Source organism: Manihot esculenta, chromosome 14 (assembly GCF_001659605.2).
Source record: "Manihot esculenta cultivar AM560-2 chromosome 14, M.esculenta_v8, whole genome shotgun sequence".
Lineage (NCBI taxonomy): Eukaryota > Viridiplantae > Streptophyta > Magnoliopsida > Malpighiales > Euphorbiaceae > Manihot > Manihot esculenta.
The window spans coordinates 5369093-5391287 of record NC_035174.2 but is presented as its reverse complement, the minus strand read 5'-3'; the positions used below and the strand labels follow the sequence as shown (position 1 = coordinate 5391287).

The window sequence follows — 22195 nt, the reverse complement described above, 5'->3', positions numbered from 1 at the left end:
AAAAATTAATTGAAATTTTTTGGTGAGGAAAATGAAAAATATTTTATTTAATAGATATTATAGTTTGTTTATATTTTTTAAATAAAACTCAAGTATAATTTTAAACTCATTTTTTTAAATTAAAAATTTATAATTTTAAAAAATATTTAATGAAATTGACAAAATAGTCATTTCAGTTTCAAAAAGCACATTATTTAGTCTTTACTTTTTTTAAACTATTAATTATTTAATTTTTTTAATCACTGAATATTTGAAATAATAATTCTACAAATTCTATAATAAAATTATAATTATTTGATCTTTGTAATTTTAAAATTACAATATCTAGATAGTTAACTATTTAAAAAATAAGTACAAACTAATATATTTTTAAAAAGAAAAGGATCAAATAATCAGTTAATTTAAATTACAGGGATTGAACAATAAGTTTTTCAAAAATAATATGATAAAACTACGTGTGGGTGACATATGATATGAGTAACTTTTTTAGAACTAAGGGTAATTTGGACATATCAACTTGATCAAATTGCAGTTTATTGTTATTTTTAATTTTATTTTAAATTTTTAGTGCCTTTCTTGCAAAAGCCTAAAAGCACAGAAAGGCGAAAGCTTGTAGTTGCATCACTGTTTTTGTCTCACAATTCTTCTCCTGCTTTCCAATTTAAGCCCTTTCCTCTTGCAAGAGGTTTCAGGAAATAAACCCATAACTTTCATTCTATTGGATTATTAGTTTAGCATTTGATCTATGTTTATCTTATAATTTAAGAAAAAAAAATCTTTTTTTTTTAAGTTTTATTTTGCAAACATTCTACTGTTGTTCATGTTTCTGAGAAGTAAAAATGGAATTTTTGGTAGAATAAAAATAAGAGTTTATAAAGATTAGGCCAACCGTTACGTTATTATTTTCAATCCCTTTCTCTTTTTCTCTGTCATTTGTTTGTTTTTATTCTGCGCCTGAAAAGAGGTCTCATTTATATGCTTAGTCACCATAGCACACACTATCTACCTCATTCACGCGAAATCCTTCCATTGCTGTCTCTCTGCAAATATCTTTCTCTCTCGCTTTTGCTCCTTTATAGCCCCATTTCCCTGTAGCTGCTTGTATTGTATTTCTGTGCTCTTTCAGGTCATGTAACAGAACCTTTTCTCTTCTGCTTTTCCAAGTTCTTGTATTGCTGCTCCCGAGGAGTTCTTCTTGATAATGTGATCTTGGTTTTAGTGTTCTCGTTGCTTCTTTTTTCTGGTTTATTAATGCCCACTTCATATAAAGGGTTGTAAATCAATCTTGTCCTGATTTCAATCATGGGTTCTCGTTAAATCGTCTTGTCAACCGATCTGTGTATTTTTTTCTGTTTCTGTTCAATTCTGTTAATGCCCATTTGCTTCAAATTGTTTTGAACGGATGAAAATGCTGTGTGTGATAATGGGTTGTCGTTAATTTGGTGCTTTCTTCTTTTAGTCTCACTACTCTTTGAGCTTGACCAGTATTTTTGCCGTTTTTAGCTTTACAACTATAACATGTAATTTGAATTCATCAGCTGCGTTTTCTTTTATGTCAAGTGCGCTTTTTGGCGGGACTTAGTTGACAAATAGAAAGCTTTTGATGAAAATGAAGTAAAAATTTAGTTTTGATGGATCTTAATTTTATTGAAGTCAAAGGATAACAAGATCTGAGCACATGGAGAGTGTCTGTTCTTTCCGGTAATTTAGACTCTTTTATTTCATCATGGATTCTGTTCGCTAATATCCTTGATTCTTAACTGACACATGGAATTTAAGTGATTTGATTCATTGCTAACAAATTCTTTTTTTCTTCACAGCAAATATACCAAAATCATTCTTTATATATTCCTTCAAATGTAAAATCATTCAACTTATACGTTTACCTACAGAATTTTATACTATACAAAATGATCATTTTGGGAATATATTCCTGTTTTTCTTTGTGTTCCTTCTGCCTATAGATTCTTATTATTACCTTCACCTATGCAAGCTTAGTTACCATATAGGCCTCTCGAGTACTTAAAATTTGGATTAGAGTTGTTTGTTGTGTGTTTTAGTTAGTTATCAGTGAACAAGGAACTTCAAAAACATATAGAAGTCCTTATTCTCCAAAACTCTGAACCATCATGGAGGAAACATTTGTTCCCTTCCGTGGTATAAAAAATGATCTCAAAGGAAGGCTTTTGTGCTACAAACAAGATTGGACTGGTGGCTTCCATGCCGGTATCAGGTTTGTGACTCCTGTTGGTTATCTTTAGTCACAAATGTGTGCAGTGTACCCCATTGTTGCAAGATAGTCTGCTTGTATTGACCACTATTTGAATAGTTATATCAATTATAATAACACAGTCTGCAGATATTATTTTCTTTCAAATTTGTCTTATCAAAGTTATCATCATTATTTCTTTCATGTAGGATCCTAGCTCCAACAACATATATATTCTTTGCTTCAGCAATTCCAGTCATATCTTTTGGGGAACAACTAGAGCGAAATACAGGTCAGATCGATGCTTTATATTGCTATTATCCTGCTATTGATACTTCAATGGTCATCTGCTAACAATTCTGTCTTTATTGCTTTTTTTCTTTTTCTTTTTTTTTTTTCCTAAAAACATACTGCAGATGGAACTTTAACTGCAGTGCAAACTCTGGCATCAACAGCACTTTGCGGCATCATCCATTCAATTGCTGGAGGGCAACCCCTGCTCATACTGGGGGTTGCTGAGCCAACTGTGTTGATGTACACATTTATGTTCGACTTTGTAAAGGACAAGAAGGATTTGGGGCAAAGGCTCTTCTTAGCCTGGGCTGGATGGTATTTACTTGCACAATCTTACTAAGCCATTATGCACGGGGTGGTTTACTGGTGATTTTGAAGTACTTTCTTCACTTCAATTGGTTCTTAGGGTTTGCGTGTGGACAGCCTTATTGCTTTTCTTACTGGCAATATTGGGTGCCTGCTCTATAATCAACAGATTCACACGTGTTGCTGGTGAATTGTTTGGTCTGCTTATTGCAATGCTCTTTATGCAGCAGGCCATAAGGGTGAGCGCTCACATCAAATCAACTTAACTAAGCATTAACATAGATCAATTTCAATTATGAAAGTTCAAATTTGTTTGAATAGTTGTAAAAATGAAATTCCATGGTAATTTGTTTTCTTCAGTAATTCTGAAGGCAATATTAGATTCAATATATCATGATTTCTTTTTCTAAAGGACCTTGATAAAAGCATAAAATCAATTGAATTGGCCTTTTCGTCATATATTCAGTTTATAAATTTGATCCTATAGGGAGTTGTGGAGGAGTTTGGCATGCCCCAGAGGGAAAATCCTAATCAGACTGCACTCCAACCTTCTTGGCGATTTGGCAATGGAATGTTTGCATTGGTTTTGTCCTTTGGCCTTCTTTGGACTGCACTTAGGAGCCGTAAAGCTAGGTCATGGCGTTATGGGACAGGTGATTGGACATTGCATTGGAATTCCTATATGGATTATTTAAATGAAAAAAAATGCATCTTGTGGGTTGAGTTCTATAACAGTATCATCCTTGATTGTGCAATTTTGATTTTGTGATTCACTTGCATTTTATTTTATAGAGTAAAGTAATCACCTTTATTTGGTTTCCAAGTCTATGAAAAAACTTCACAATCAGCTATATATTTTACTGGCTCTGTCATAATGCTTCTTTTCATTTTTCATGTTTTTTCAAGGTTGGCTACGAGGATTTATTGCAGATTATGGAGTTCCACTTATGGTGCTTGCATGGACTGCGATATCCTACATACCAGTTAAGCATGTTCCAAGAGGTATACCAAGGCGGCTTTTCAGTCCAAATCCATGGTCTCCTGGTGCATACTCAAATTGGACAGTTGTCAAGGTGAATACTAGAATGCAATGTGCGTCTTTCTAAACATTGGACTTGCATTAGCTAAGAGAAAGAGAAGTTGAGCTGTGTGTATTCCTTTTAAGGCCTGGAATGGTTAACATACTTGTCATTTATGCAGGAAATGACTGATGTGCCTGTTTTGTACATTGTTGGAGCATTTATTCCTGCAACCATGATTGCTGTCCTTTACTACTTTGATCACAGTGTTGCATCTCAACTTGCCCAACAAAAGGAGTTCAATTTGAAGAAACCATCCTCCTACCATTATGACCTTCTACTATTAGGAGCCTTGGTATGCTATTCTCGAAATATAAATTATTATCATAATCTCATGATAATTCTGCTAAGATGATCCACTCAAATGCAAAATTGACATCTAGTGACTTCTTCAGTCTTCATGGTGAAATTTCCCTGACCAGGTTATCTTATGTGGTCTCATTGGCATCCCCCCGGCAAATGGTGTAATTCCACAATCTCCCATGCATACTAAAAGCTTAGCTACATTGAAGCATCAGGTAATAGTCAATCTGACGTGTTTTAAAACTTACACAAATCTGATTCTAATATTCCTGAAGTCCAGTACTTAGTTTCTAGTCATCTCTTTTCTCTAGTGCTTAAGGTTCAGATTGAGACACCAAAAGAAAATATCTCACATTTTCTATTTGCTGGCAGCGAAGTATTATATCAGGGTCCATCCATTCTGTAACCCCCCATCTGGGTATACAGAGATTTTAAATTTGTTTGGGAGGCCAAATACCAATATTGTGGCCCAAAATTCAAGCTGAATGACCATTTAATAACTCTTATACATGCTCGCATTATCTGCTTCTTGTTGTTATCTTGGCAATTTTCAAATGTCTGTTTTAATATCACATGTAAGCTATTGGTTTTTATTATCTTTGATTCTTTGCTTTGAGCAGCTTTTGCGAAATAAGCTTGTGTCAACAGTCCGAAAAAGCATAAGCAAAAATGCAAATCTGGGTCAACTGTACCGAAACATGCAAGAAGCCTACAATGAAATGCAGACTCCTTTAGTATATCAAATGCCTCCTGCGCTGGTAATTTGACCTGCTCATGGTTATGATATGCTGACAATAGTTTTGTATTCCTCCTTTCTGCTCACCTTGACTTCGTACAGGGACTAAAAGAGCTGAAAGAATCAACTGTGCAACTGGCCTCAAGTGCAGGCTACATTGATGCCCCTGTGGATGAGACTGTTTTTGATGTTGATAAAGATGTGGATGATCTTTTACCGGTTGAAGTCAAAGAACAACGTCTCAGCAATCTGCTTCAGGCATTGATGGTTGGTGGTTGTGTTGCTGCTATGCCTCTCTTGAAGAAGATCCCAACTTCAGTTCTTTGGGGGTACTTTGCTTTTATGGCCATTGAAAGCTTACCAGGAAATCAATTTTGGGAGAGAATATTATTGCTTTTTACAGCTCCAAGTCGAAGATACAAGTAAATTTGCGCTTATACTCATAGACATCATTCCTATTATTTTTTAACTCTTATATAATTTGAAATCTCCCACTTTATTCTTGTTTTCCACTGTTATTTTAGTATCATGTTCATGTGTACTTTGGTTTCATACTGAAGCAAAAAAAGGGAGGTAATTAAAACATTTAAATTTTTATAACCAAATTATTATCTTATGATTAAAGTGATGGTAATTTATTTGTAATGGTTGTTCCTGGATGAATTGAACTTCTAATTCTCAGTTTCTACTTTCCAGAGTGTTGGAGGAGTGCCATGCGACTTTTATTGATACAGTGCCCTTCAAAACAATTGCCATCTTCACGCTGTTTCAAACAGTTTACCTGCTTGTGTGCTTTGGCATAACATGGATCCCAATAGCTGGGGTTCTTTTCCCTCTATTGATTATGCTTCTGGTCCCTGTACGACAGTATCTGCTCCCCAAATTCTTCAAAGGAGCGCATCTTCAAGACTTGGATGCAGCTGAATATGAGGAAGTTCCTGCGGTATCTTACAATATGACTTTTGAAGTAAGTAATTTTAGCCGTTCTTCAATTCAGTAGGATGCACAGCATAGGAATCAAGTTGGTGCAAAATCAGTTTTTTCCTGGGTGCTATTTGATATGATTAGTTAATTAATATTGATCTAGTATTTGCCATATCCACTTGAATGTTCTATCCAGAAGTTCCATCACTTCGGAGGGACTAAAGTTAAGCTAATATGGTACTTGGTTAGAGTTCATCAAACTGTACAATATAGGGATCCTTGATTCTAAATGTTTGTCTGAAATTCTGAATTACGATAATGTTCATTCTGAAGCTTTGAGATTTAATCTTTGACATTCTACGCATCTGTCAGGATCTGGATCCTCAAGCAAGAGCATCTAATATCGAAGGAGGAGAAATTCTTGATGAAATTATCACAAGAAGCCGAGGTGAGATCCGCCGTACGCAAAGCCCAAAAGTTACCAGTTCCACTCCAGGTTCGTTGAACGATATAAAACCTGCATATAGTCCAAGTCTGTCGCAGAGGGCATACAGTCCACGTGTCAGTGAACTAAGGGGAAAATGGAGTCCCCAGTCTACTGGAAAGGGGGTTGAAATAAAGCGAACTCCTAGTCCCAGTCCGTCTGGCCTTGGTCAAAGCATGCATGGTTCATCTTCAAGCTAAAGCCTTTAATGCATAATTGTGGTGAGTTTAGTTGTCAATGTTCTCGAGAGGCCTTAAACTAGGAGATTGTAACTGAGTGTTATATGTTTAGGTGTGTTTCATGTTCTTGATTCTAAAAATAGGATGTTTGTCTGTGCCTATAGCTTTGTATCTCCCAGATAGTTTTCTGGGCTGAGAACATATTGGTGTTAATGAAATCAGTGCATTACGTTGAAAGAAAGAATATCCCACATGGAACTGAAGGCCAAGAAAATGGACACGGATTAATTAATTTAATAAACTTTAATTTGTATGCAATGGTATGCAAGTAGATGCCACTATTTTACCTCTCAAGCTGTACATGTAGCAGTCGAAAGGAATTCTGATTTTCATGGTTCCAAACAGTACCAGAGTAAAATTACTAGGTACGGCATGTATCTGATTCCTGTGTCTGTACATCTGGTTTGCTTTCAATTATCCAGTTACCTTATGATGTTAGAAATCACAGAACTAGTTTCAAACCTTGCAGTTAGAGCTTGTGAAGCAGATGAGTGAAAAATTCACAGCATGTCATCTAGCCTTGTTATGTCAGCAACCTCTTTACAGTTTACAGGCACCCTTTTTCCCTAGAAAACAGTTCTCTCAGGTCAGGGGAGCTGTTGTTCTGATGACTGACACTGATGAAGTTTATGTCAGGCTTCCACTAGTTTTAGGATGGTGATGGGAATCTCTTCAGGTAAATATCGCTATTAAGGGGAGCAAAGCAATCCACTTTTGCTTTATATGGGAGCTGTCTTGTCATTCATTTCCTGATGGATAACGTTTTATAATCTTTCATTAGTTTTGATTACTTCACATAACCTTATTGCCTTTTTTACCATTTTCTTTTCCAGCATGCATAATATGCTTTTCAAGTAGGAAATCCGTTGGATTATTTTACAATGAGATGGCTGTTTTTTCTCATAGACTAATAAGCAATTCAACCACCTATAACAGATAACATATAAAATATTTAGCGTAAAAGAATACGCTGTATAAAATGATATACTTTTATCTTTAGAATATGGTAAAAAATTTATTCAGTTCTATTAATTTTGATATGTGAGGATATGGGTTGCTGCATCAGCACAGATCATTGGGAGGGATGGCAAGAGGATTGCCTAGTTAATGAGTGTCAATAAACTAGGGTGCATTTGGTAGTGCAAAGTGTACTATTTCCTCCACTATATCTACTTGAAGATTGCAATATGATGGTTTCTTTTATTCTTTGAAATTATTTTCTTTGCCTTTTAAGTGCACGTAAAGATTGATGGGCACTGGCTGCCCCAAATTGAGATCCTGCCTGGTGGAAGATTTTGTTTATTTTAGTTGATATCCAAGTAATTAATGGAAGCATCCTTTAAAAATCTGAGTGGAAGTAGATAGTTTCCGTTGCTCTCAAATTTGGTCTGAATTAAAGTTTGAAAATGGCTTTTTGTTTGGTAATAAGTACGGCTTTGTTAGGTCTTTTTTTTTGTAAAAAAAAATTAATTTCTATGTAAATCTTTTTAATGCCATGACAATATTGGTGGCTGATTAAAATTAATCTGCAGCTCCCTACGTAGAGACAGTGGGAAGTGACTTAATTTAAAAATTATATTCTAATTCTTTTGATAATAAATAATATTTGAAAGTGAATCTCTCTCTGTCACCTTCAACTTCCATGTGCAAAGCTCTTGACTTTTCCTTCTCTCTCGCTCGCTTCCCTTTCCTAGTTCTTGAATGAATGTAAATGGTTCGTGGATATGGCGGCTACAACACTTGATGGGCTCTGTTCTTGTCGACCCCTTTTCCAATTGTGGGTTCTACATGTATAATGTTTTGGGTTGTATCAATGTTGTCCTGTGTAATCTTAAGTGGGCTCATTGGCTTATTGGCACTGCCACAAAATTGCAGTCACAACATTCTTTAATGCAGCTCTAAAATTGATGAATGCATATAGCATTTAATTCTTTGATGAATCAATTGGATCAAAACCTATAGCATTTGAACATTGCCGCTTCAGTAATTGTTCTACAGAAAGTATTTGATCTTTCTTTTGTGCTGCAAGGATGAACTTTTGGCTGCCAGGTTAAATGGAACATGCCATTTCATGGAGTTTTTCTACCAGCATCTATATCTTCATTGTGTTGCTCATATGTAAAATTTCAGTTTTAAATTATTAACTTGGAATTTCAATTCGTTTCAGTTTCAAATAATTAATTCTCATTTATTAATGAGTAAAGTATTTATGACTAAATTAGCTTACCCTACATGTTTCCCATGAAGTCCACACCTTCACATACTAAGTTATACACCAAACTTTACTGCACGTGCGTTTTTTAAATTTGTTATATTTATTATATATAATAATTTTATATTATCACTTTTTTTATTTTTAATATTTAAATGTATTATTTTAATAATTTTATACTATAAATTTATTTTTTAGTACTTATGTATAAGTTAAAATTTAAATCTTTATTAATAGTAAATTAATTTAAATAATGAAATCATTATAGCTTTAAAATTTAAATTCAAATATAAAATCATTATACACTTATAAATTTAAATATATAAAACTAAAATTTTATTAATTTTAAATTAATTTAAATAATAAAATTATTATCTATTTTAAAATTTATGTTTAATTATACACTTGTAATTAGTTAAATAGATGTAGATTACATAATATATATACTAAACTAATATCTAAATATCTAAATATTTAATCTTATTGCAATTATATATATATATACTAAACTTTGAGATTTTTTAACTAATTATAAAAGAATTAAAATAATAAAATTTATCAATCACTTTAGATGGTAAACAATGTAAATCATTGAAATATAAAAAAAATTTTAACAATCATTTTATTTTTCGATTCTCCCATTTTTAAATTAGTATAAATTAATAAATATTTTATGAATTTATTATCTTTAATTTATTCTTATTTTTAAAAATATTTATAATTTAAAATATAAATATATTCAATTTATTTTTTAATTCAAAAAATATTCAACTATAGTTTATCGTAAAGAAATTAATTATTTAAAATTTTAATAAAAACTTTGAAAATTTAAAATATTTCATTCATATAATTTTTTTTTCAAATTATTATATAGCATAAATTTATGTTTTTATTAACATATCTTTATTATTTTTAGTTTGTAATAATTTTTAAAATTTATAACATTTTTATCTACGTAAATGAATTCAGTTTATTTAATTGAATTTAGTAATTTAAAAATATTATTAAAAAAATTATTGAAATTTTTTTAAAAAAATATAAATAATTTTTTTAAACCAATCATCTTAAAGTTCAAGTTAAGATTATCATATTTAGAAAAGTTAATTTCTTTTTGTTAATTTTATTAACAAAAATTAAGAATTAATGATTTTAATATAAATTCTTATACAGTTTATTTTAAATTAATATAAAAATTAATGATATACGTTTAATTATAAAGACTAAAAATTTTATATTTATATAAAACTCTAATTCGTAAAACTAATTTAAATTAAATTTTAAATAAAATATAATTTAAACTTAAATAGACTATTAATCTAACCAATTAAATTTAAATTTTAAAAATAACAATTAAATTTATAATTAATTTATATTATTATATTTGATGGCGGCTAGCCTCACTTATTCTGGAGAGACTAATCTAAAGAAGCGAAGCGGATTCAAAATTCTAAAAGCCTATTTTAGCAGGCTGATCCAACGTTTTAAACATTGACTTAAACACGGGGAACAGGTCGGGCCATCCGCGAAGTCCAATAATGAAAAATTCAGTTTGGTGATGTGATATGTAAAAGATAGCAGAATTTTGCAGCACTGTCCGTATGTGCACCGAAAATAATTAAATGGTTCCATACCGTGGAGAAAAAAAAATACCGATGCTTTTATACATACAGACTTACGTCATATAGTGAATAAAAAAAAATAAAATAAAAAAATTTTTCTTTTCCTCTAAACTTACAATCGTATCGTAAACTTTATTTTCTAAATCTCAAAAATTTAATATTTAATTAATAACAATATAGAACATTTCATTATCTTTGACTTCTTTATTTTTATATACACTATAAGTTAAATAATATCATAATTTATCTTTAAAAATAACAATTTTAATAACAATCAAATTTAAAATTAATTTGTATTATCATATTTAATTAAGTACAAAATAAAAAATCTCATTAGTTCTCACTTCTCACTTTTACATACAATATAAATTAGATAATATTGTAATTTATTTTTAATAAAGAGCAGATTATGATTTTAATGTTTATAAATTTTATTTAAATTTATTAAAATTAATTGAGAGGTAAAATGAATTATTTATTATATATGTAATTTTTTATGTTGAAATTTTATTAATTTTTAAATTGAAAATATTATCTAATAATTTAATACATTATCAAAATGAAAACTTATTAATAATCTGATTTCAAAATTTTTATTTTTTATTATTTATGTACAAATAAAAAATATAAATATTCGTCTAATAATTTTAAAATTTAAATAAATATTACATTATAAATTTAATTATTTTTTTAAATACTAAAATTTAAGCAAATTTAATAAATTATTATTATAATAAAATTTAAAATTAATAATATTAAAAATTAATTATTTCAATTATCAGAATAGGTTATTAAATAAATAATTATTAATTTATTATTCTATATTTTAAAAAATAAATAAATATAATATTAGATAAATGAAAATATTTTCATTAATTATCAAACAAAAAATATTATAAAGATAATCATTTTGGATAATTCTAAAAGATTATATAATTAATTGTTAATTCATTGGATAAAATATTTTTATAAAATAATATATTAATTTTTTATTTTTTTAATTATTAATAAATAAACTGTCTCTATATATGTATTTATAAAAATATTTAACTTCATACTTTTACAAATATTTAAAATTTTATTTTTATCTTAATTTTGTTATATATATAATTTTATAATAATCATATTATAATATAATATTGAATAATTTATAATATATATATATATATATATATATATATATATATATATATATATATATATATATATATATATATATAATTTATATCTTCATTTTAAAAAACTTAATATTACTATATCTTATATATGTTTTCAAAATATTTAAAAAATATTTAACTTCATTTCATAAATATTCCAAAATTTATTTTTATATTTATTTTATATTACCCCATTTCAAAAAAATATATATTTATTTTATATTAATTTTATATTATAGCATAATATTAAATAATTTATACTAATATATATATATAATAAAATTATCATTTAATTTATATCTTTATTTTTAAAAATTTAATAACTTTTTAAAATTTTCCTTAACTAATTAAAATTAATATAAAAAATAAAATTATTAATTATCTAAATAATTAAATATTATTATAAATAATTTAAAGACTTAAAAAAATTATAAGCTATTCCTCCTCTCTTTCCACTTTTATATATGGTATACATGAATATTTTACAATTATATTATTTATTAACCATAGTATCAAATCCATATATTTTAATTACACAAATTACTTTTGCCAAAATGAAAGTAATTAGATAAAATTAAGAAAATAATAATTTAGTTACAATTAATAGTATTTTAATTTGAACCAAAATATTAAATACTATTTTAAAAGCTACTGTTGAACAAACCAATAAATAGTGCTCAAGGAAACGATCCAACTGTTAAATCAATCAAATAATGCACTTTAAAAAAATTGGAAAAATTAATATCTAAATCCTTAACTAATTGCATTAAAGAATAGACAATAGTAAACACAAGTTTCAGCCTTACATCTCTAAACACTGAATTAAACAAACTTTAATTGTGTTCTTCTATCTAGAGGGGCAGTGGGTATTTTATTTTCGTCTATTTCATTTGATCTAATAGAATTTTAATAAAATATGTTTGAATAGAATAGAGAGAATTAATTTCAGTTTCAAATTATTAATTCTCATTTATTAATATGTAAAGTTCTTTAATGTTAATATTTATGACTAAATTAGCTTACCATGCTTCCTAAGTAGTACACACTTTACATTTGCAGACTATATTTTTATTCCATTTGTCACATATCATTATTTTTATATATATTAAAAAATATAATTAATATATTTAAAATATAATTTATATTATTTCAATATTATTTTTAAAAAAAATATCAAAATCATTAATTAATTGCATTGAAGAACAACCGATAGTGAATAGAAGTTTTAGCTTTACCTTGACATCTATTAGATCTTTAAGCACAGAATTAAACTATCCCAACTTTGACCGTAGTAATGAATTAGACACAAACGTAAAAGAGAGAATTAATGTCAACTTTCAATAAATTTCAGTTTTAAATTATTAATTCTCATGTAAAATTCTTTAATGTTAGTATTTATGACTAAATTAGCTCACCTACATGTTACTCAAGCAATCCACAACTTCACATACTAATTAAGTTGTATATTAAACTATCACGTAAAATTAAAAAATAATTAACATATTTAAAGTTGTACAAATTACTTGTGCCAAAATGAAAATTAAGTACATAAATTGACTAGGTTTAATTACCACTTTATCCCAATTTATGAGCATCTACAGTTTCAAAACCTTCCTCCTATTAATTACTAATTTAATATGGGAGGGTTAAAGTGTCATTTCAAGTTCATGGTTTTGGGCAATTTTGCATAATCTATGTTGTCCAAATGGGTACTCAAATCTGCTCCCTTGCACACAGTAAGCAATATTGATGTGGCATTTATTGGGAAAAACAAACATGTTTGGACAGCTTTTCAAATTAAAATATAGCCAATAGTATCTTGCCACATAAGCATTCGCTGCTATCATCATGCCAGGTAGGATCAGAATCTGTTTTCTGCCCACCAATTGACTACCATATTAACAGGTTGTTTCTCATTAATTTCTGTTATTTTTCCAAATATACCCTCAAAAAGTAAAAAGTGAGAATTAGCATCCACAGTTTTTAACTAGCAAGAGAAGCTTGATAGTCACTGGTGTTAAGCAATGCCAAACAATTTCGACCATTGGATCAAAAATAATCAAAGATCATGATCAACATAAATCCCTTCCCAAATCTCACCTATTAAGAAACACAAAGGTGGTAGCCTTCTATGCTCTCAACCATTAGGCCTCAAATCCTGCTTTGCTTTGCTTTATGGAGCTTGATCACAAGCTCATAGAGAACACATTCACCCAATCAATGTTTATATCTGATAATCAATCGATTAAACCATCCATTAAAAATGGGTTCCCCTTTGAATTACCTTCATTACCATCAAAGGGCTTTCTTGAAGATTTTCACCATTTTGATCAATTTTATGCAAATGGGTTATCTTTAAATCCCAGTTTTGGGGTTCAAAGTGGGTGTAATTTCAATTCTTTTGATGCTTTCCCATATGGGTCTTCAACAAATATGGATTTCTATGATTATGAGTGCAAGCCATTTGCAGATACTAATGGTGGCCATGGCCAGGTCATGGACAATTTCCAGAGTGGAAGATACTTGAACCTACCCGAGAGTAATCCCACAGATATGATGGTTTCCAATCAGAACAACAACATGTCCTTAAACTTCCAAGAAGTGAAGCCTATAAATTTTCTGGTACCAGATGAAGTTTCATGCGTCAGTGCTAATCATGAATACCACAAGAAGGTTGGTCTGAATAAGAATAGGGCATCGCCTTCTGCAAGAAGAACCTGGAAAGGTTGTAAGAAGAACAATTTGGTGAAGGGGCAGTGGACAATTGAGGAAGATAGGTACGGCAGATCTGATTCATATATATATACACATATGCATGTTGGTCTGTATTCATGTTTGGATTGGTCGCCATTGATGCATGTGTTTATAATCAAGTACTGCAGGCTCTTGGCTCAGCTGGTTGAACAGTATGGATTGAGAAAATGGTCTCATATTGCTCGGATGCTACCTGGAAGGATTGGAAAGCAATGCAGAGAGAGATGGCACAACCATCTAAGGCCTGATATCAAGGTTTTCTTTTTCTTCTTTATTAGCTATTTTATGTATGCCATCTTTTCGATTTCAATCAAAGATATCCAGAATGCAACTGTTTAAAAATTTTTCCATTTAACTACATTCACACATAGTTTTTCTTTAGAATCATGCATGTAGTTGTGCTCCTCATTACATGCAATATATGGGTTAATTATAATCATATAGAAGTGTTTGTTTCTTGTTTGAAGTTATTCCCCAATCATATTCTCTGCAGCTTTTAGACCCAAAATTCAAGTAGAAACAAAATCTGTTAGGTTAAAGAATAATGGGTTTATATCTCCAACAAGAATCACGCATGCATGACATATCAAAATGACTTGGCATGTAGAGATTGGCATATAGAATAATGTTGATGCCAGTTCATTTTTCTTTGATATTTGTTTATTTTGCAGAAGGATATTTGGAGTGAAGATGAGGATAAGGTACTCATACAGGCTCATGCAGAAATAGGAAACAAATGGGCAGAAATTGCAAAGAGATTGCCAGGAAGAACTGAGAACTCAATCAAGAATCACTGGAATGCAACCAAAAGAAGGCAATACTCAAAGAGAAAATGTCGCTCAAAGTATCCAAGAGGGTCTCTTCTTCAAGAATACATCAAAAGCTTGAACTTAGACTCAGTTCCTGGTAGATATCAGGGAACAATAAAATTGAAAGCAAAGAGTTCTGCTGCTATTGATACCACAGCAGTTAATATGAAAGCACGAAATCAGCTGCAGCCACAGGCGGCCTCAAATGTTTTTCCAAATGATAATAGGTCGGTTCCAAATTGTTATGATTTCAATGAGGTCCCAGATTTTGATTTTGATGAGAAATTGTTTCAAGAGGGCTGTAGCTTTGATTCTCTTCTTGATGAGATAGCGAATTGTGATCATGTTGTTGACGAGAAAAGCTTCGAGCAGATGGATGCAGCAGTGGAGGATGTGAATCCATTATTCATGGATTTTGAAGTGAAGAAGGAGCTGGATTTGGTGGAGATGATCTCTCAATCCAAAATGTAATTCTCTAAAAGCCACCCATCATATACATTTTGGGCAGATATTATTATAATTTTATGCTTATAATATGTTCTTTAACCAAATATAAAAGTTAGAAAAGATTTTTTTTTTTGTCAAATCTCTTGGAGGTATCGTTATGTGGTTTCTATATATAGTAATAAAATAGTTATTTGTATTCAATTTTATCTTTTTTATTTAAAAAAAATATTTATTTATTTATTGAATCTCTATCATGATTCATGAAGCCATTGTCCTCCCTAGAATAAGCATAAAACCCACCATTTTTTTTATTCACCTAGCCAGCAACAAGGCTGAGTCTCTATTATGTGTGTCATTATTAATTATAGTTTAACTTTTACGTTTCAAAAAATAATTGTTTAATCTTTTTAATTAATTTTGATTTTATCATGCATTTAATCCTTTCTTTTATTTCAATTATTAGTATTTAAAATAGTTACTATTTATTTTTTTTATGTATTATACATTATATTTTATAATGTAGAGATAAACTTATCTTTTAAAAAATTAATTTATATACCAAATATATTTATATTATACATCAGAAAAATATTTATTAAAAATATAATTTACAGAAAATAGAGTATTTTGAAGTAAATAAAACCTAAATCAATTTGGAAGAGATGCAAATATCAAAGACGTAGTAATTAGTGTAGAATGAGCAAGTTGATTATGATTCTAATTGATTTCAATTCTCAACAGTTTCCTTTCAGTTTAATTTTTTAATTTCTGATAACTTTAAATCTCCCTGGACTCCATATTTGTTAGATCTGGTCCTCCCTCGCCCCCTCTTATGTGGATCTGATTCCTTCTTGGGCTCTCAGACGAATCTGTCAAATGGGTCTCTCCATATTCTATCTGAGGAAGGAACCTGCAAAATAATGAAAAATGGTCAAGAGTCTATCGGGATGCCCCAGCAGAGACCCTCCGACGTTCAAGTCAGGTTTCATGAATAAAAGTAGTATATCTAGGCAAGAGTTGCAGAAAAAATAAAAATGGAGTCCAGGCAGGAGAAGAAAAAGAAGAAAATCCCCTTGCAAGAGAAGACCCCCCGATATATAGTGCTTCCTGTCCTTGTCACTCAGGTCCGTATGTACGGACGTGTCAGGCACCTGCTTCATGCGTAACGGCCATTTAATGCTCTCCAGAGAGCATGCGGGTAGAGCTAGTGAGTGATTGGGCCTACTCCCTTATGGGGCTTGTGCTCATATCTGATCCGGATCATCCTGGGTTGCCGGCCCAGGCTCGTGAAGTCGAGCCGCCTCTCGAGCGTATGATCTGATGGGCTTTGGACTTGTGGCATTCTTTTGGACCCGACCTTATTGCCTTCTTTTGGACCCGACCTTATTCCTAGACTAGGAAAGATCTGAAGGTTATCAATTTCAATTTAAAAATAACTTATATTCGTTTATGCCAAATAAACTTTATGTAGAAAACAAACCAATTAAAATTTAGAATATTATATTTTAGACAAAATTTATTAGTCTCTTATTTCATAAAAATAAGGCCATTTAATTTTCTTCACATTCATATATATAAATTAAAAAATATATGTAAAATAATATATTGTATATCATATTTTTGTTATATATTCTCCAATTATATTATTAAATTATTTTTAAAACTAACAAATTCTACCATTATATTGTATATTAAATAAAAATATATTAAAAAGGTTTTGAAAAAGTGATGTATAGTTTTAGACGAATGTAAAAAAGAAAAAATTAAATTTATTTTTATAAAATGAAGAAAATATAATTTCAGATAAAGTGTTAAATTTATTTTAAATAGGTGTATATGGTTGGATGTCTACAGAATTTTCCATTTTTAAATTGTTTGACTCACATTTTTTCCGTTACACAGTATTCGGCTAACAGTACAACCCCACGCGCCCTACCATACGTCCATCACTCTCATATCAAGGTTTTCAAATCGGAGTTCCCTTTTTTTTTTCCTTCAAATCCAGTCTGATTGAAGAATTGGGGGAAGCTTATATTAACATTTTTCCTAAAATTATAATAAATATATTATAATTAATAGTTGGATATATTTTATAAATATTTATTTAAATATTGTTAATTAATTTTAATATGTAAATATTTTTAAAACAACTTAATTTATTTAAAATAATTATAAACAAGAAATCTTATTTTATTTTTTTATTAACAAGTATGTTAACATAGGAGTATTTTGAAAGCGTTTTGGATTAAAATTATATTCAACATATTAACATTCAATTTATTTTGATTGCTATGCATCTATACATTTAAACTTGATGTTCTGATATTTAAAAAATAAAATTTACAGAGTGAGTGTGTATGAATAAGTTTATTTAAGGAAGATCACGTTTCTTCCCTTTATTTCTTCACCTTTTGTCCTGATGCATAACTGCTATTCTACTATAGTATCATATATATATATATATATATATATATTTTGAAATAGGGGTGGGGGAGTCGAACCTTTGACCTCACAAGGCTATAAGGATGCACTTTTCACCAGGCTAAGCCTCGGAGTGCAGTATCATATATTTTTATCACTCAAACTCCGTACGTACGGATATGCCAACATACCCTTCTCTGTCAAACGACAATTTAATTCTCTCAACTTACATGCTGATAGGGTTTTATCACGTTACCGAATTAGGCTATTTTCTAGTGGATTTGCGCATATGGTTAGTCCAGCCTGCTTCACCGGACTCCCTATAATGTTGGATCGGTCTGTTTTAGAGTGACCTGATAGGTTTTGAGCCTATATTTCTCTTCAGAGTCTGGTCTCACCCCGGATGTAAAAGTCTGGCGGTTATCAAAACTGATCAAACCGAATAGTTAATTTTAATAGTTGGATTGATCAGTTTAATAGAATCCATGTGCAATAATAATACTGCAGAAAAATATAAAAATCATAGATTCTAATGCAAATTACCCTAAAAATTTCATAACATTTGTTTCAAATAGTCCATTATATAATCAAATGTTGTATAATAAATTATAAATATAATTCACAGTTAAAATGGGCAACGAATTACTCCACAATAGAATTAAAATGAGAGTTTCCTAAGCCAAATTCTCTTCACCAAAATACTTGATGAATTTAATTGCACTCTTGCATTTTTTTTCTATTTTGTTTTTATAAAAATGTTTCTCTTTTCCAAAGAAAAAGAAAGAAGAATAAGTAGAAGTTCAACTTCCTTATTTATATATATATATATATATATATATATATATATATATATATATATATATATATGATAACTCTGAATCTCCCTGGGCTCCATATTTGATGGATCTGGTTCTCTTTCGTTCCCTGTTATATGGATCTGATAACTTTTTGGGTTCCCTGATGGGTCTGTCAAATGGGTCTTCATGTTCTATTTGATGAAAGGACCTGCAAAATAAGGGAAGACAGTCAGGGGTCCACCGGGGATGCCCCGGCGGAGACCCTCCGACGTTCAAGTCAGGTTTCATAAATAAGAGTAGTATTTTTAGGCAAGAGTTGCAGAGAGAAAATAAAAATGGAGTCCAGGCAGGAGAAGGAAAAAGAAGAAGATACCCCCTTGCAAGAGAAGACCCCCCAATATATAGTGCTTCCTGTCCTTGTCACTCAGGCCCGTACGTACGGGCGTGTCAGGCACCTGCTCCATGCTTAACGGCCATTTAATGCTCTCTAGAGCGCATGCGGGTAGGGCTGGTGAGTGATTGGGCCTACTCCCTTATGGGGCTTGTGCTCATATCTGATCCGGATCACCCTGGGTTGTCGGCCCAGGCTCGTGAAGTCGAGCCGCCTCTCGAGCGTATGATCTAATGGGCTTTGGACCTATGGCCTTCTTTTTGGACCCGACCTTATTCCTGGGCTAGGAAAGATCTGGAGGTTATCAATTGCCCATTTACCTCCTCAGCAGTTATTCCATGACTGGTGAGGGGGTAAATACTTAGGCTCCACTAATGACCGTGCAGCTCGAGAACGGCTCTTGTCAAAACGTCCTTTACTTGCCTTATTATTATTTTTTATTTTTTTATTTTTTATTTTTTTATCTCTTTACTTTGGTGTTTAAATGTATGGTGATCTGGAGATGTGTATTTTATGATGAATGATGTTTCACCTCGGCCTGTGTCTCATCATTATTTTCTACTCACACTGTCTTTTGGTTTTGTCAACTTTACTTATATGAGCTCGGACGTCTTATCCCTCTGGATGTAAACTTTTGGCGATTAGTGCGGTCTGAGCTGTGTGCTCCACTAGGATATGGAGCTCGGCCTTTTGTCGTCTTCCTCTCCCAGGGGCATCTTTGCTAAGTATTTGTTTACTGTGAGCTAATTCGAGCTGTGAGCAGGGTCTCTTGCTTTCGTTTATCCTTTTGTTTTTTCTGTATTTGCAGGCCTTTTCATATAGGGTACTCGGCTCTCTAGTATGTCTTCTATATTCAGCTTTATTCAGCTTGGCTGTTAACTTATTGTGAGTCTGTTCATACTGCGGATTAAGGAGCTCGAATTTTTGTTCTTTGCTTAGGCATTTACGCCTATAACTTGTGATGCTGCCTGTGCTACGGGCTCAAGAGTTCGGAATTTCGCCTTCCACACATTTGATGCCCTGAGCTCTTTTGTAAATCAGACTTGATTTCTTGCTTTCTTGTCGATCCTTATACGGGCTGTGTTTCAGTCTGACTGCTTGTTTGTTCAGTTTTAACTTTTTCTTTTATAGGCTCACAGCCCTGTTGGTGCAGTCCTAGAGCCCCTCCAAGCTTCTGGGGAGATCGACCCTGGATTGCAGAGGTCGGACTATCTGTTTTGGATTTGACCGTCTTGCCTTCTTGATTTTTTATTTGAGCGTTGGACTCTCGTGTATGTTTTTTGCCCCCGAGTATTTATGGGTTGTCTGCTCTCGAGCGTTTTGCGGGCTCTTTGTTGCCTGGACCTCTCTCTAGGCCAGCTGAGTTGGTTTAGTGCTAGCAGTCAATTCTCGAGGTCGGTGCCTCTTATGATTGCCCCTGATTCTCTGTTTGGCTTTGTATTTTGGTATGCAGTTAAGGTCTTCTATGGCTCAGTGAGATCTTCTTTTGCCAGGACCTCACTGAGGTCTTCTATGTCTCAGTGAGGTCTTCTTTTGCCAGGACCCTATTGAGGTCTTCTATGTCTCAGTGAGGTCTTCTTTTGCCAGGACCTCACTGAGGTCTTCTATGGCTCAGTGAGGTCTTCTTTTGCCAGGACCTCACTGAGGTCTTCTATGGCTCAATGAGGTCTTCTTTTGCCAGGACCTCACTGAGGTCTTCTATGGCTTAGTGAGGTCTTCTTTTGCCAGGACCTCACTGAGGTCTTCTATGTCTCAGTGAGGTCTTCTTTTGCCAAGACCTCACTGAGGTCTTCTATGGCTCAGTGAGGTCTTCTTTTGCCAGGACCTCACTGAGGTCTTCTATAGCTCAGTGAGGTCTTCTTTTGCCAGGACCTCACTGAGGTCTTCTATGTCTCAGTGAGGTCTTCTTTTGCCAGGACCTCACTGAGGTCTTCTATGGCTCAGTGAGGTCTTCTTTTGCCAGGACCTCACTGAGGTCTTCTATGTCCCAGTGAGGTCTTCTTTTGCCAGGACCTCACTGAGGTCTTCTATGTCCCAGTGAGGTCTTCTTTTGCTAGGACCTCACTGAGGTCTTCTATGTCTCAGTGAGGTCTTCTTTTGCCAGGACCTCACTGAGGTCTTCTATGGCTCACTGAGGTCTTCTTTTGCCAGGACCTCACTGAGGTCTTCTATGTCTCAGTGAGGTCTTCTTTTGCCAGGAGATCTTGGGGATCCTAGTCTTTGTTGCTCCGGGAGATCTTGGAGATCTTCGCCGGCCGTTTTTGTTTTGTTTTCCCGGGAGTTCTAGAGGATCCCGGTCTTCTTTGTTTTCTCAGGAGTTCTAGGGGATCCCGGTCTTCGTGCTCCGGGAGGTCTTTTAAGATCCTCACCGGCCGTTTTTATTTTGTTTTCCCGGGAGTTCTAGGGGATCTCGGTCTTCTTTGTTTTCCCGGGAGTTCTAGGGGATTCTGGTCTTCGTGCTCCAGGAGGTCTTTTAAGATCCTCACCGACCATTTTTATTTTGTTTTCCCGGGAGTTCTAGGGGATCCCGGTCTTCGTGCTCCGAGAGGTCTTTTAAGATCCTCACCGGCCGTTTTTGTTTTGTTTTCCTGGGAGTTCTAGGGGATCCCGGTCTTCGTGCTCCGGGAGGTCTTTAAGATCCTCACCGGCCGTTTTTGCTCCTGGAGATCTTTGAGATCCGCCGGCCTTGTACCTTCTTGAGGTTTTTCATAAGATTCAGGCTCTTTGGCCTTACTGTCGCTTCCAGGCTCTTTAGCCTTGCATGGGATTCAGGCTCATTGGCTTTACTGTCGCTTCCAGGCTCTTTAGCCTTGCATGGGATTCAGGCTCATTGGCCTTACTGTCGCTTCCAGGCTCTTTAGCCTTGCATGAGATTCAGGCTCATTGGCCTTACTCTTTTTTCTGAATTTTTCTGCAAAATAAGAGCTTGCACAGAGCGTATATAACGAGAGGGCTCATTGTTAATACAATAATATTCATCAATCAATAATACGTCGCACATGTCTTTTAGTTTC

At 32.3% G+C, this 22195-nt stretch overlaps 2 protein-coding genes across 4 annotated transcripts; both read left to right on the top strand.

Moving 5' to 3' along the window:
• Nucleotides 1-937: 937 nt before the first annotated feature.
• On the top strand, nt 938-6830 carry LOC110599876 (probable boron transporter 2). Of its 3 annotated transcripts, none has more exons than XM_043950559.1 (12): nt 938-1701; nt 2419-2501; nt 2626-2818; nt 2910-3048; nt 3297-3462; nt 3716-3882; nt 4010-4183; nt 4311-4406; nt 4812-4949; nt 5030-5349; nt 5624-5894; nt 6224-6830. In XM_043950559.1, exons 1-12 carry the CDS (start codon nt 1679-1681, stop codon nt 6533-6535), a joined length of 2082 nt encoding a protein of 693 aa, XP_043806494.1. In that variant the 5' UTR covers nt 938-1678; the 3' UTR covers nt 6536-6830. The 3 variants fall into 3 exon arrangements, with proteins under 3 accessions (XP_043806494.1, XP_021592161.1, XP_043806495.1); XM_021736469.2 differs by having other exon boundaries at nt 938-2233; XM_043950560.1 differs by having other exon boundaries at nt 941-1126.
• A 6874-nt stretch (nt 6831-13704) lies between these two features.
• On the top strand, nt 13705-15621 carry LOC110599877 (transcription factor MYB98). The gene is made up of 3 exons (XM_021736470.2): nt 13705-14339; nt 14445-14571; nt 14988-15621. The coding sequence occupies exons 1-3, from the start codon at nt 13738-13740 to the stop codon at nt 15594-15596; spliced, it is 1338 nt and encodes a 445-aa protein (XP_021592162.2). The 5' UTR covers nt 13705-13737; the 3' UTR covers nt 15597-15621.
• Nucleotides 15622-22195: the final 6574 nt, after the last annotated feature.

What these genes read in the sequence shown, in the direction of transcription:
- LOC110599877 (XM_021736470.2), top strand. Translation starts at nt 13,738, where the DNA reads ATGGAGCTTGATCACAAGCTCATAGAGAACACATTCACCCAATCAATG. An exon ending in TGGACAATTGAGGAAGATAG is followed by an intron (nt 14,340 to 14,444) that starts GTACGGCAGATC and finishes CAAGTACTGCAG; the next exon opens with GCTCTTGGCTCAGCTGGTTG. An exon ending in ATCTAAGGCCTGATATCAAG is followed by an intron (nt 14,572 to 14,987) that starts GTTTTCTTTTTC and finishes TTTATTTTGCAG; the next exon opens with AAGGATATTTGGAGTGAAGA.
- LOC110599876 (XM_021736469.2), top strand. Translation starts at nt 2,130, where the DNA reads ATGGAGGAAACATTTGTTCCCTTCCGTGGTATAAAAAATGATCTCAAA. An exon ending in GGCTTCCATGCCGGTATCAG is followed by an intron (nt 2,234 to 2,418) that starts GTTTGTGACTCC and finishes TCTTTCATGTAG; the next exon opens with GATCCTAGCTCCAACAACAT. An exon ending in ACAACTAGAGCGAAATACAG is followed by an intron (nt 2,502 to 2,625) that starts GTCAGATCGATG and finishes AACATACTGCAG; the next exon opens with ATGGAACTTTAACTGCAGTG.